This window comes from Budorcas taxicolor, chromosome 11 (assembly GCF_023091745.1).
Source record: "Budorcas taxicolor isolate Tak-1 chromosome 11, Takin1.1, whole genome shotgun sequence".
NCBI classification, from domain to species: domain Eukaryota; kingdom Metazoa; phylum Chordata; class Mammalia; order Artiodactyla; family Bovidae; genus Budorcas; species Budorcas taxicolor.
This window is the reverse complement of record NC_068920.1, coordinates 163,465,860-163,479,004: the sequence shown is the minus strand read 5'-3', so window position 1 is coordinate 163,479,004 and position 13,145 is coordinate 163,465,860. Positions and strand designations below refer to the sequence as shown.

Sequence of the window (13,145 nt, the reverse complement as noted above, 5' to 3'; positions counted from 1 at the left end):
GGACATGAGTTTTGAGCAAACTCAGGGAAATAGTGAAGGACAGGGAAGCCTGGCGTGCTGCAGTCCGTGGGGTCTCAGAGAGTGGGACACACGGAGAAAGTGAACAACAACAGCAGCTCAGTCCTCCGTCTGCCCCGCCCACCAGTCCATCAGGACTGGCCCCGCTGGCAGGTTCTGGGAGGGTGGGGAGGCTCCACTGCCTCGCCGTACCTCCGTGGAAGGCTCCCGGGGCAGGCTGGCTCGAATACCGCAGCAGCACTCCGCCTCCGGGCTGCACAAGACGCTGCCTCACCAGCAGCGTGTTGGCTTGGGAGCTGAAAACCATGCCGGCCGGCTTCCCGCACATCTTCCTCCACATGAGCCTGCCCCAAAGCAGCAGCATCTCCCCTGGGGAAGGGGCAGTGCAGTGAAGACCCAGCACCCCAAGTCCAGCAGCAGCCCAGTGGCCTGGCGCAGACTCAGCTGAGTTCAGGTCCCGACACGCCCACTTACTGGCCATGCAACACTAAGGAACTCCATGTATAACTTAATCTCTTCTAACCTCAGTTTCCTCATCTGTGAAATGGGGACAACCACACCCCAGTCCTCAGCTGGCTGTAGTGATTACACGTGGGGAGGCACTTGGAGCATGCTCCCAGGCATGGGGCACCCTCGAGTGACCCTCACTGGCACCCCCAGACCCCGGCACTGGCAGCAGCTGCTCCTGTGGTCCAGACATACCAGCACTGCAGTTGAGAGAACCCTCCAGGACCCGGAGGGTCACCACTTCACCCAGGGGCCGCCCGATGGCCACCGCACAGTCCGGCCGCGTCGTGCCTCGCATGTCGATGATTCCCGTTGGCTCGAGGTGCTGCCGGCCACAGACACCTAGCCGGCGAGCAGCAGGAGGGCAGGTGAGCCGCGCTCCCAGGCGGGGCGTCCCCCGCAGGGCAGGGCCAGGGGAGGAGCCTGGGAGCTGGGGTGGCTCATGTCCTCCCAGGCCCCACCGGAAGCCTTCCCGGGTGGGAAGGGGGCTGCGTGGGCCAGCGTATCACCACCCCAGGCACAGAGCCACGCCTGCTGCGCCAGTGGGTCACACGGGCAGGGCTTTTGACTCTTCTCAACCTTCGGGTCCCTCTCCCCGATGATAGTAAAAGTGAGCTTGCGCTTTCCCAGTGAGGCAGAGGGCCCAGCCTCCCAAGCCCACCCCTCCAGTTCAGCTGCGCTCAGCCCAGCGTCCAGAGTCTTGCAGTCACAGGTCCACCCCCCTGAGAGGCCCCCATGAAGGGCGCAGTCTGACTCTCCGCGGTGAAGATGCCTTTGCCCCCCTCCTGCAGCACCCCCACACAGAAAGAAGGAATCAAACTAACTGGTCTCCACCGGGCTTTCCTGGGGCCTGGGCAGGCGTCCTTGAGCTGGGGAGAGGAGGTGGGTGTGGGGCTGGGGCCACTCCGGGGACGCAGCTGTGGCAGCTGTGGTCTGGCCTGGAGCAGTGGCTTCCTCGCGGGGCGCCAGGCTGGCCGTCCCCTGCCCCGCGCAGGGCCCGGCCTGGCAGCCCCGCACGGTCACCGGCTTGGGAAGGTGCTGGCAGAAGTCGGCGGGCACAGGCACCCGGGCCCGGGGCCCTAGGCAGGCATCATGCCGATGCTGGATGCCCTCCCCACAGGAGACGGAGCACTGCCAGGGAAGAGGGACAGAGTGAGGCTGACCCTGCCGGGGCGAGACAAGCACAGTGGTTGACCAGAGGCCAGGCAGGTTCCGATATAATCTCTGCCCAACGCAGGAGGAGAGCATATGTGTCCATTCTCCAGATGAGAAGACTGAGGCTCAGAGAAGTCACCCTGCAAGGGTCACGGAGAGAGGAGTAGCATGGATTCAAACCCGAGTCTCTGCCTGTCACCCTCCAGGCCTCGCTGTCTCCAGGCCCCAGAGTGGGGACCCGTGGCTTCATCCTCCTGCCCTCCATCACTCACTGCAGCGCAGCGTCCACCCTGCCTGCCCACCCCACGCCGCCTCTTCCAAGTGACCATCTCTCCACCCTGGATGCCCAGGCTCCTGACGCTGGCGGCCGTGTGCTCTGCCTCTTCTCCCCTCCGCACTGTGAGCGAGCCCCTCCAGGGGGAGGGACCCAGCCCTGTCTACCTTTGTCTCTCCAGGGCTTTGCAAGGTGCTGGGCGCAGGATGGCAGCTGCTCTCCTTCCGGAGTTATCAGCCCTTCATCTTCCAACGTCTCCAGACCTCGGGGTCTCTGAAGGCCTACCTGTCCCCTGATACCTCTAGGTCTTCCATCCCTCAGTGTCCTAACAGGCCTGGCTCTCCCCCTCCTTTCAGGGGATCATAACCCCCTGCCCGAGGTCCCATGCGTGAGGACCCTCGGCTGACACACTGGCCGGCCAGCCCCAGCTGCAGCACTTACCTGTGTCCAGGCGCTGACGTGCCACCGGTAGGCGCAGTCGGCGACGATGCAAGGGATGCTGGCCTGTGGCCGCACGAGGCCCGCGCAGGCTGCCCTGTCCACCTCCGTGTCCTGGCCGCGGTCCAGCCGCACACAGGCCACCGAGCGGGTGGCCGTGCCGAGCCCACAGCTGGCCGAGCACGGGCCGAGAGACGTGACTTTCCACCTGCAGCAAGAGAAGACCCCAGGGAGAGGTTCGGCTCCCCCAGAGGGGGCACTGCCCAGGGGGGCTTCTCGGACAGCCAGCCAGGACCAGTTCCGAGGCCCCCGGGGGGGTCCAGCAGCACAGTCCCTGGGCCCCTCCTGGCTGATAACCGGGCTGAGTGGCACAGGGGAAGCTCTGCAGGAAAGAGAGCTCTGTTTCCTTAAGAAGGTCCCCTTTGTCACAGAACACCCATGGCACCAGCTGCTGGCTGGGTCAAGAACAGGGACGGGGCAGCCATGCCCTGGGATGATGGACAGCTGATCTCCGTCCCCATCATTCACTCCTGCACATGGTGATTTATCATCTTTCAGCAAATGATGACGACTGGTACATTCAGAGCCAGGGCTGAAGCCAGGCAGGCTGCCCTGGGGCCTGGAGTCCTAATCACTACACTAGGCTGCCCCAGCCCCGAGACCCGAGATGCCCCCTCCCAACCGCGTGCCTTCTGCGGGCTTGGCGCTGTTCCAGGTGCCGAGATACGGCCGGGAACCAGACCAAGTCCTCCCCACCCGCCTTGGAGCACACACAGGTCTCCACCTCGTGACGTTTGGGGCCGGATAGGTCTTTGTCGCGGGGCCATCTGAACAGTGAAGGGTGTGTGTAGGGGCTCCCCCGGCCTCCACCCACTAGATGCCAGCAGCAGGTTGCCCCACCCCCATCCGCGTTGTGACAGTGTCTCGGGGGGACCCCCTGCCTCCCTGTGATGGCACCTCGAGCAGAGCCAGGGGAGGGATTTCTGAGGAGACAAATACAAGAGCAGCAGGAAGGCAGGTGCACAAGCATCGCCTGGAATGTTCCAGAACATCACGGAGGCCAGGGTGGCCACAGGGACATTCCAGGGGTGAGTGGAGCTCCTGTGTGCACGAAATTCCCATTTAAAAAATCCCACATCATCTCAAATATGATGCGCAAAAATAAATGGAGTGCACGTTTTAGCGTGAGCAAGGAAATCAAGGGACACAGGTATGGACAGCAAACGGATCATAAAGTTACAGCGATTAAAACACTTTGACTTGGGGGTGGCGGTAGGTGGGGTATAAACCAACAGAGTCTGGTAGGAAGCCTCACACAGGTCCGACACAGGAGAAGTCAGGTGCAATGAAGGAGGCACCTCGCAGGGGCAGGGGGGGTGCAGCCAATGCCGCTAGCCGTGACTCGGAAAAACGTTTTGCTCCCCTACTTCGCACGCGTGCTAAGTTGCTTCAGTCGCGTCCGGCTCTTTGTGACCCTACAGACTGTGGCCCTCCAAGTTCCTCTGTCCATGGGATTCTCCAGGTGAGAATACTGGAATGGGTTGCCATGCCCTCCTCCAGGACATCTTCCCAGCCCCGGGATCGAGCCTGAGTCTCATGTCTTCTGCGTTGGCAGGCGGGCTCTTTACCACTAGCACCACCCGGGAAGCCCCCTACTTTGCAACAGACCCCAGATAAATCACAGATGAGTTTAAAGGTTTCAGCGTAAGTGAAGCCATCCTGCGGTGGCATACTTCTTTAAAACCATGGAGACAGACAGAGGAAACAGATACGGAAGCATCTATGAAACCTGGTGGTGGGACGCGGGTGACTTGCATTCTTTCCTGGACGTTTCTGAGTGACACACAGGAGCAGTGCATTATCTAAGTGCAAAGTTGCCAAGAGAAGCCGCGGGGACACTGGGAGCTTCCCCACCAGGCTCCCACCCGTCTCTGGACCCCCCTGGCGGGACCCGAGCTGTTCCCGTGGCCTCGAGCGGTGCTGAGCCCCAGGTGGACAGCCCTCGGGCACTGCTCAGATGCTGCCTCCTCCACCGGGAAGCCCCCAGCCCCACCCCCATTTGAACCGACAGCGACTGAGTTTGCTGGAATGACACCGGATGCAGCCTGCCAGGAGGGGGGTGGGGGTCCTATTTCCGGTGCCCCTGAGACGCCTGCCCTGTAACCCCCACGGCCTGGCCCCACGTCAGCACTCGGCAGGTGCTCAGGCTGCCCACTGCCCAGGCTGGGGCTGCTGACCTGGGCGGGCAGGGCTCCGGGCTGCAGGCCTCCTGCTGCTCTGGGCGGGGCAGCCCCTGGCACTGGGTGTCCGGCAGGATCTCCTCGTCCATGTCCTCCCCGAGGGCCCGGGCACAGTACAGGATCCTCTGCGCCACCCCTCCCCCACAGCTCAGGCTGCAGGCCGCCAGCTTGTACCGCCACCTGGGGCAAACAGGAGTCAAGGGGCGCCCCAGGGGAGCCCGGCTTCCCCTCACGTCCACCCCAGACCGGAAAGGGCCTGGAAAATGTTCTCTCTCCGGGGAGTCACTTTTACGTCTCCACCGGGAGGAGCAGTGCAGGGGACAGAGAACATTCAGAAGACCCCGCTTTGCAGAAGGGGAAGCTGAGGGCAGAAGCGTCCAGAAAAGCAATGGGGAAGGGGCCAGGCACCCAAGGGGCCCTGCAGAGACATCGGTCTCCAATAGGAATCCCAGCCCCACCATCACCCGGACCCGCCCCGCCAGGACTCCCAACCTTCTTCCCCACTGTGTTTCCACGTCACACCAACACCGTCCGTCAAATTATACGTATACACACATACATATATATATCTTCCCATCAATCTTCTCTGTCATGCGTCCCCCCGCCCCCAGCCCCTGGCGTCTGCTCCGTGAGGACGGGGCTGCGTGACTGTCTTGTTAGCGGTGGTGTCCCCTTGTGACAGCGCAGCAGCTGGGCATAGCAGGTGCCCAGTAAAGAGCAAGTGATGAAGAACGAGCCACCAACCGCATGTGCCCACAGCATTCCAAACCCTGTGTGACAAAGCCCCAACCCCCCCAGTCTTCTGTGCACCAGTATGACCCCCTCCTGCGGGTGAAGACGCCAAGGCTTAGGAGCTAATGGGAGGTGATGATGCCACCCTGCAAGGGTGCTCGCCTAGGACTGCCTGCCTCCTCAGGGAGGGGCCCACCTGGCAGGGCAGGGCTCCAGGCTGCAGTCCTCCAGGGGCCTAGGCCGGGGCACGGGCCAGCACTTGGAGTGAGGCAGGGAGACGAGGCGGCCTTGGTCCATCCTCACACAGCGAACAGCCAGTGGCACCTGCCCACCTCCACAGGTCACTGGGCACGGTGCCAAGGCTCGGGTCTCCCACCTGCAGGGAGGGAAGGCCAGCGCTCCGTAGGGAGCCGCAGCCAGGCTGGAGCTCCTTCCTCCTGGGGGCACCCAGACCGCTGCCCCTCTGCATGCCCTCCCTCCCTCGGACTCACCTGGCCGGGCACGGGGCAGCCTGGCAGGCCTCCCGCCGGCTCCCGGGCTTGCTTGCCAGGTCACACAGCTCTTCCCGGACGGGTGTCCTGAGGGCAGGGTCCATGCACACGAAATGCAGCTCCGCCAGGCCTGTGGGGAGGAAGGAGGAACCCGGCGCCCCGAGAAGGGGGTCAGCGAGGACTGCGGGGGCCCCAATCTCTGGACAGCTGTAGCAGATGAGGCCTCCCTGGATTTGAGTCCCGGCTTCCCTCAGAGCTCAGTTGGTAAAAAATCTGCCTGCAATGCAGGAGACCCCAGTTTGATCCCTGGGTTGGGAAGATCCCCTGGAGAAGGGATAGGCTACCCACGCCAGTATTCTTGTGCTTCCCTTGTGGTTCAGCTGGTAAAGAATCCACCTGCAATGCAGGAGACCTGGGTTCAATTCCTGGGTTGGGAAGATCCTCTGGAGAAGGGAAAGGCTGCCCACTCCAGTATTCTGCCTGGAGAATTCCATGGACTGTATAGTCCATGGGGTCGCAAAGGGTCGGACACAGCTGAGCGACTTTCACTTTCTGCCACCTACCAGCTGTGTGACCTTGGACAAGTGACTTAACCTCTCTGAACCTCAGTTTTTTCATCTAATGGTGCCTGACTTGGAGGGATATTTATCAAGATTTTTCCAGGAGACTAGACAGTGCTTGACGGGCTTCCCAGGTGGCTCAGTGGTAAAGAACCTGCCTGCTAGTGCAGGAATCACAAGAGACACGGGTTTGTTCCCTGGGTCAGGAAGATCCCAGGGAGAAGGAAACGGCCACCCACTCCAGGATTCTTAACCTGGGAAATTCCATGGACAGTGGAGCCTGGTGGGCTACAGTCCATGGGGTCACAAAGGTTGGACGTGACGGAGCCACTGAGCATGCACGCACACACAGAAAGTGCTTGGCACATAGTAGGCGCTCAAAAGTGGTGGCTGCTCTTTTTTATTGAGGGGCATTGTAAGAGTTGTTACATTAAAACCTCTTACTGTGTCTACCGCCAAGATGTTATTAGGGCCGTGTCCTTGAATCTCTCCTTTAGGAGTATCCACAAAAGAAATCTCTGGCCTCAATTCTAAACATGCTAGGGTTTAGCTGAGCAAGTGATTAGGGTTTTAGGTTAGTTAGTTAGTTAGTTATTTCCAGCCTTGCCTCGCAGCTTGCCAGATCTTAGTTCCCTGACCAGGGATTGAACTCGGGCCACGGCAGTGAGTCCTATTCACTGGCCCACCAGGGAATTCCCAGAGTTTTTAGTTTAAAACACTCTGTATCTTAACATTAATTTTTGCTTCTCTGGATTGGCTGCCAGAAAGCTCAGACCTAAGCTTGGGGCCCGCCTTAGACCTTAAGAATATGCTCTTGGGTCCCAGCACGGCTGGGTTTTATGATCACTTCCTACCTTCCAGCCAATCAACGGGCACGTTCAGGTGGTTGCTGTGCTTGGGTGGCCCCAGTCTCCTTGCTTATAAGGTCATGTCCTTGTGTATGCCACCTCAAACGCTATTCTCGAGTTAGCCGACCCTTAGGAGTACCAGGGCCTCACCTTGACCGCAGGAGGCAGAGCACGGCCCCGCCAGGGGTGTCCACACGTGCGTGGCGAGCGCCTCCAGCCTGGGGCCGCCCGTTGGGGATGCAGCCTCCCGCCCCGGGGACCGGACGTCCAGCTGCAGGGGCCAGGAACCGAGCGGGTGGGTCTGGGCCACCCATCTCCAGACCCCCGGGCACCTGGCCCTCCACTCCCACCCAGCGCACCCCTTCAGGAGAGAACAGAAGTGGTCACCAGCACCCAAAGGCCACCCACCCATGGCTGCTTTCCCAGGAAGCTGGCTTCCTGGCCCCGGGGGTGTCTTCATGCCCCACCCTAGCCTCTACACCAGCCTGAGCAATCACTGTGGGGCAGGCAGCACTGGGCCTTGGGAGCCAGATTAGCAGGTACACCTGGCCCTGAAGTCCCACCACCACCACCGCAGCCCAAGGAAGTTGGGGGCATTGTCCGGCATGCTTGTCTGAAAGCAGCGCCTCCCAGCTTGAGCCCATGGACGCCGGCCGGAGCCTGGCAGCAGTGCCACCATCCTATCAGGCTCTGGATGCTTCAGGCTGCTCGCCAGTGGGGAGGGGGCGTCCCAGCACCCTGAGCTCTGCGTCGAAGTCTGCCCTCTGCCCAGGTGCCTCCCGGGGACAGCAGCCCTGCATGAGGGCAGTCTTCCAGCTCTGGCCAGGAAGCCAGCGTAACCAGAGTTCCCCCTTCTCCCAGGACGCTCACCTGGTCCCAGCTGGGAGGACATGCCGCCTCGACACAGGGCTCCGGGGCAGGTGGCTTCTCGTCTGCAGAGCAGGGCCCAGCAGTTGCCGACAGCCCCGTGCCATCTGCCCCCGGCATACACGTCGTGTTCTGCACGGCCGGGTCTGCTCCACAGGCCGAGCACGCGTCTGTCTCCCTGAGGATGGGACACGACAGCCGTCAGGCCCTGCCTCTGCCTTCGGGCGGTCGTGCAACCCAGCTCCTGGCGCAGAGGCGGTGAACCTGATCCCCAGTCTCCAAGAGCCCAGAAAGGGTTCCTCACAAAGAGGCAAGGCCAGGGGCCTTTCCCTGAAGCCTGGCTGAATGGCTGCGGGCCTCTGCTCAGCACCCAGGGTGCAGAGACAGGCCTGACCCTCCCGCCTTTCAGAGGCAAAGGCGGGTCCCCAACCAGAAAACAGCGTGGCTCTGCGTGACCTAGACCCAGCGGTGCTGGGAGGCACGTGCCAGATGCAGGCGACTCGCCGGCTCAGGGACAGCAAACGTGTCTCCTGCGCTGGCCCTGAGAGCTGGAGGCGGCCTGGAGCGCCGTGTGGAGAGGACCCCAGGGCAGGCTCAGCCCTCAGCAGGAGAGGGCAGTGACTGCTATGTCCGCTGCTGTCACACGGTGTGCGGGGGGGGTGGGGGGGGTGCCCAGAGCCACCCGCCCACCACCAGCAGGCTAGGCCACCCCACCCCCGCTGCCCAGGTGACAAATCTGGGACCCAGAGAGGGAGGGGACTGGCTCCAGTCCCCCAGACGGCTAGCGGCAAATCAGCCTGATAAGTCTCCGTCAGCTGGAACGCTACGGGGTGGACGACGGCAATGACAAAGTGCCGTCTGTGGCTGGACATCTGTGGGTTTGCTCGGTCCTCACGAGTTCGAAAAAAAGTTCAAAGAGAGGGGACTGGCCAGTCCAGGGCCTCTTGGGTGGGAGGGTGGAGGGGCCCGGCCAGAGGCCTCAGGAAGAGGGGACACCCCGAAACGGAAGGGCTCAGTGCAGGGACAAGCCCCGCCAGGAGGCTCTGCCTGGATCTGGCCTTGGCGGGCCCTGCCCACCCCGTGCTCACCTCTGGGGGCAGGGCTGGGAATTGCAGGTGTCCACGGCCACCGGCTGCGGGGCCAGCGCTCTGCACCGGGAGCGGGCAGCGGTCCTCAGCAGGCCACCCTGAGCCTCCACGCAGCGCACCTCCCGCTCCCGCAGGCCACCCCCACACGAGGCGCTGCAGGGGCCGAAGTCTCCAGCCGCCCAGCTGAGGAGAGGAGCAGGGCATCGCGCAGATCCATCTGTGACCCATTAGATCACTTCCCTGGCCGGGGCAGGGCCCAGGGTCCCTTCAGGGACCTAGACGCAGTGTGGGGGCCGCCGCCCAGCCCTCCAGCTCTACAGGTGTCCCTGAGCCACACCTGAGCCTGAGGACGTCTGTTTGAAAGCGCCAGCGGCTGGCTGCCCCTGCCCCACACCCGACATGGACCGCCTCGTCCCTAGCATCATGCTCCCACCGGGCTGTGGTCCCTCCCCAAGCCAACGCCACAACCCTCGCAGGCAGGGCAGTCCTCTCCGTGTGGTGGGCACCTGAGCTCAGAGAGGGAGCGAGCTGCCCATAGACAGGGGCAGCAGCTCACACCAGGCTGACCAGCCACCCGGGCCTGCCCAAGTCTCGGTGTCCGCACCTGCCACCCGGGGACACTGCAAGGGCCAACCAAGGACTCGCCCGGACCCTGCCGGCTGTGCTACGAGGGCCCCTGAGCCACCCCCACCCCCAGGGGGCCACAGCCAGCACTCACTGCGGGGGGCAGGGCTCGAGGGTGCAGGCCTCTGACCACGCCGCTGGGGGCCGGCTCCCCGCACAGCGGGCAGCCTCCACCCACTCGCTCCTGGACTGGTCCCAACAGCTGTAGGTCACCTGGCGCAGCCCTGGAGGGAACAGAGGGGCTGGGCCATCTCCAAGGGGCGGGCGGCACGCTGGGCTTCCAGGTGAGCCCCACCCCGGGCCTCACCTGCCCCGCAGCTCACAGAGCAGGGCCCCCGCACTGGGGCCCACACCCAGGCCCACCGCTGCTCGGGCTGGAAGTAGGTGAAGGTGATGTCGGGGCGGGCGGGGCTGCCATACTCCTCGCCGTAGCGCCTGTAAACCTGCCGGGAGAGTGGGGGCTGTCACGGCCGCCTCCTTCAGGAAGCCTTCTGCCCTGCCTTCCTCCCCCTATGTTCTTTCACTCAGCAAGCCGCCACTGATGCTGAGCCCACCCCACACGTAGCGGCCAGGACACTGCCCCCGGCTCCAAGAGCTCATGGTGGCTGGGGGAGGGTGGGCTACAGGCAGGTTCAGCGACGGGCGTGCACAGGGGGCCAGGGAGCACACAGAAGGGCCCCGAGGAGGCTGAGCAGGGTGGACAGCTGGAGGAGGCCGCGGAAGGGGTGAGAAGCCCACAGCTCTGGCTTCTGCAGCACAAGTGAGGCCCCGGGAAGGGCAGGAAAGGGCTGCATGTGGGGCTCTGGAGGAGGCCTGGCAGTCTGGGCTTGGCCCTGAGGACACGGGGGTTAAGGAAGAGGGCCCAGCAGGGAGGCTGGGCTTGTCTGTACTGCAGAAAGGTCCCTGGGTCCTGGGAGGAGCCAGCTTGGAGGGCAGAGGTCCCAGCCCCTGCCCCCACCCGTCACAGCCCTCTGCTAACGTGTGGGTTCTCGGCACACACACCACCCCCCACCGTTACCAGCAGGTCCCGGGTCAGAGGCCCTGAACAGGACCTGGGAATCTGTGTTTCTATCTGCTCTGCAAAGGACGCCAACAGAACTGCTCGACAGCCAGCATTTGGAAGGAGGCTCCTGGGGGTGGGGAGGGGGCTGAGCTAGGTAGGCCACATGGGGAGCCAGGGAGGGGGTTAACCGCTCCCCGGGGGCTCGCTCTGGCCTGGCCTTCTGGGGGAGCCCCGCTGTCTCCCCAGCTATGGGAGCAGGAGTGGGCTGCTAGACCAAGTCAGGGGCCGTCAAGACTCGGACCACCCCCAGAGGTTCTCTGGGGCTATTTCAGCCTCCAATGCTTTCTGTCCAGCCCTCTAAGCACCTTTCTCCGCAAAGCACACACGAGGCCGCTAGCAGGCCAGGTCCCAGCGGGAAGGACCCGTGCAGACACAGCCTGGGCTCCATCTGCCCCAGAGAGACAGCAAGACCCACATCCACGCTGAGCTGCCCCGGGTGGCCAACACTGCCTGGCGCACGAGCACGTCCCCTCCCCGGGCCCACCCGTGACCCCAGGATTGCAACCCGTGTGCACGGGGCGGGGGCGGAGGTGCCAACGCTCTGCCGAGCGCATATTGTGCCATATCTTGGAAAAAATAAAAGATGAATCTTCACAATCACTTTATCTCGGTGTGCTTACTTTCGTTTCGCAGACGGGGGAAACCGAGGCTCGGAGAAGTAAAGCGTTTGCCCCAAGTTTCTGTGGAGCCAGGACTGAACGCTGGGCTGAGCCCCTACAGGGCTCCTGACCCCTGTGTCACCCTGCTCCCCCGTCTTGGGCTAACTCTGCTCCTCCTGTTGGGACGACAGACTCCACGGGGGCCTCTAACCCCGGGCGTCGGCACGGCCTCCCCCTCTGTCTAGAGGCCCACGGCCTCCGTTGGTGGGTCTGACACAGCCCAATCCCCACTGCACCTGCACAGGGGACCCCCAACAGCTCCCCAGGCCCCCAGGAGGAAGCCCAAGCCCCTCACACGGCCAGCAAGGCCCCTCAAGGTCTGCCCAGGCCTCCGGCAGCCTCGTCACCAGAGGCCCCCTTCCTCCCCGCCCCTGAGCGCCCCTCCACTGCAGGCCCTGGTCCCCCAAGACTCTCCCCTCCCTGCTAGCCCACAGCCTCAGCTCGCCCTCCCGGACCTCAGCTGCAAGGCCCCTTCCCGGGAAGCCCCCGGCCCCTCTGCAGGGCTCTCCCTCTGAGCCGCTCTCAGGACTCCAGGGGCTCCGGTGGGCTCTGAGTGGGACCCCAGCCCCCCAGCGGCTGCGGAAGGAGCGGGTGTGGCTCTGAACCGATGGACAGGCCGACCCCGGCGGAGGCCCTGCGGTCACCTGGATCTCCATGTCGTCCTGGGTGGGGCCCTGGATGCGGATCTCCTCCTGGTGGGGCAGCTGATCCTCGCTCAGGGTCACCCTGTACTCCACGCGGTTGTCCTCCAGGAGGGAGGGGTAGCTGGTGCTGGCAGAGATGCTCCCGTTTCCGGCCACGATGTAGCGGCCACGCACCCTCACTGCTGTGGGCGAGGTGCCGTCAGCACCGCAGGGCCCCCCACCCTGGGAGCCAGAACCGCCCCCTCTCACAGACAGCCCTGTTCAGGGAGAGGGGACAACTGGGCCGACAGGACGCAGCATCCAGGGCTTCACCTGCCACGCCCGCCCCGGGCCCCCCCGCCCTCCCGGGAGCAGCCCTTCCTGGTGCCCCATGCACCGTTACTCTGCGCCTCCTCCCGGAACCTGGGGAGTGCTGTGGACCCGCTCCCTCACTGAGTGCGGGCACAAGGACCTCAGGGTGAGCACCCCAACCCAGATCCAAAGCGCACCCTCTGCACAGAGAGGCCCACGGTGTAGAGGGCGGCCTTACCCAGAGACAGGTCTGACCGGTGGCCTGTGCCTGACCTGATCCGTCTTTGTTTAGGGTGAAAGGTCAAATATGTGATTTAGGGTGGGGGCTTTGAGTCACCAAGCCTCAGCCAAGCTGGAGACTGAGATCGGAATGATCCGGGCAGCGATCAGTCAGTCCCTCAACCTCATCGACATAAGGAAGTCCCCATGACACCCGGGCACTGAGCTCAGGAGAGCTCCCAGGGTTGGCAGTACACTGCGTGTGTGGTTGCTCTCGAGGCTGGACACAGAGCCCTCCCTGACGCATCTCTGCCTTTGGCTGTCCCTTGTAATAAGCCGTAACCGTGAGCGTAACAGCTCTCAGAGTTCTGGGGGTCCACCCGGTGGATCCTGCAACTGAGGGCCTTTGAGGGACCCTCACACTTGC

At 63.5% G+C, this 13,145-nt stretch overlaps 1 protein-coding gene across 1 annotated transcript in view; it reads right to left on the bottom strand.

Annotated features, from left to right (window-relative positions):
• Positions 1-13,145, bottom strand: part of ADAMTS13 (ADAM metallopeptidase with thrombospondin type 1 motif 13) — a 32,265-nt gene that overhangs the window by 2,251 nt on the left and 16,869 nt on the right. Inside the window, exons 16-28 of the mRNA XM_052649260.1 lie at positions 12,209-12,390; positions 10,150-10,285; positions 9,937-10,066; positions 9,219-9,401; positions 8,134-8,308; positions 7,414-7,534; positions 5,856-5,985; positions 5,561-5,740; positions 4,630-4,812; positions 2,396-2,600; positions 1,350-1,656; positions 721-867; positions 211-387 (exon numbers count right to left, since the gene is read on the bottom strand). Of these exons, the coding sequence (XP_052505220.1) occupies positions 211-387; positions 721-867; positions 1,350-1,656; positions 2,396-2,600; positions 4,630-4,812; positions 5,561-5,740; positions 5,856-5,985; positions 7,414-7,534; positions 8,134-8,308; positions 9,219-9,401; positions 9,937-10,066; positions 10,150-10,285; positions 12,209-12,390 (2,256 nt within the window). The remainder of the gene's footprint in view (positions 1-210; positions 388-720; positions 868-1,349; positions 1,657-2,395; positions 2,601-4,629; positions 4,813-5,560; positions 5,741-5,855; positions 5,986-7,413; positions 7,535-8,133; positions 8,309-9,218; positions 9,402-9,936; positions 10,067-10,149; positions 10,286-12,208; positions 12,391-13,145) is intronic.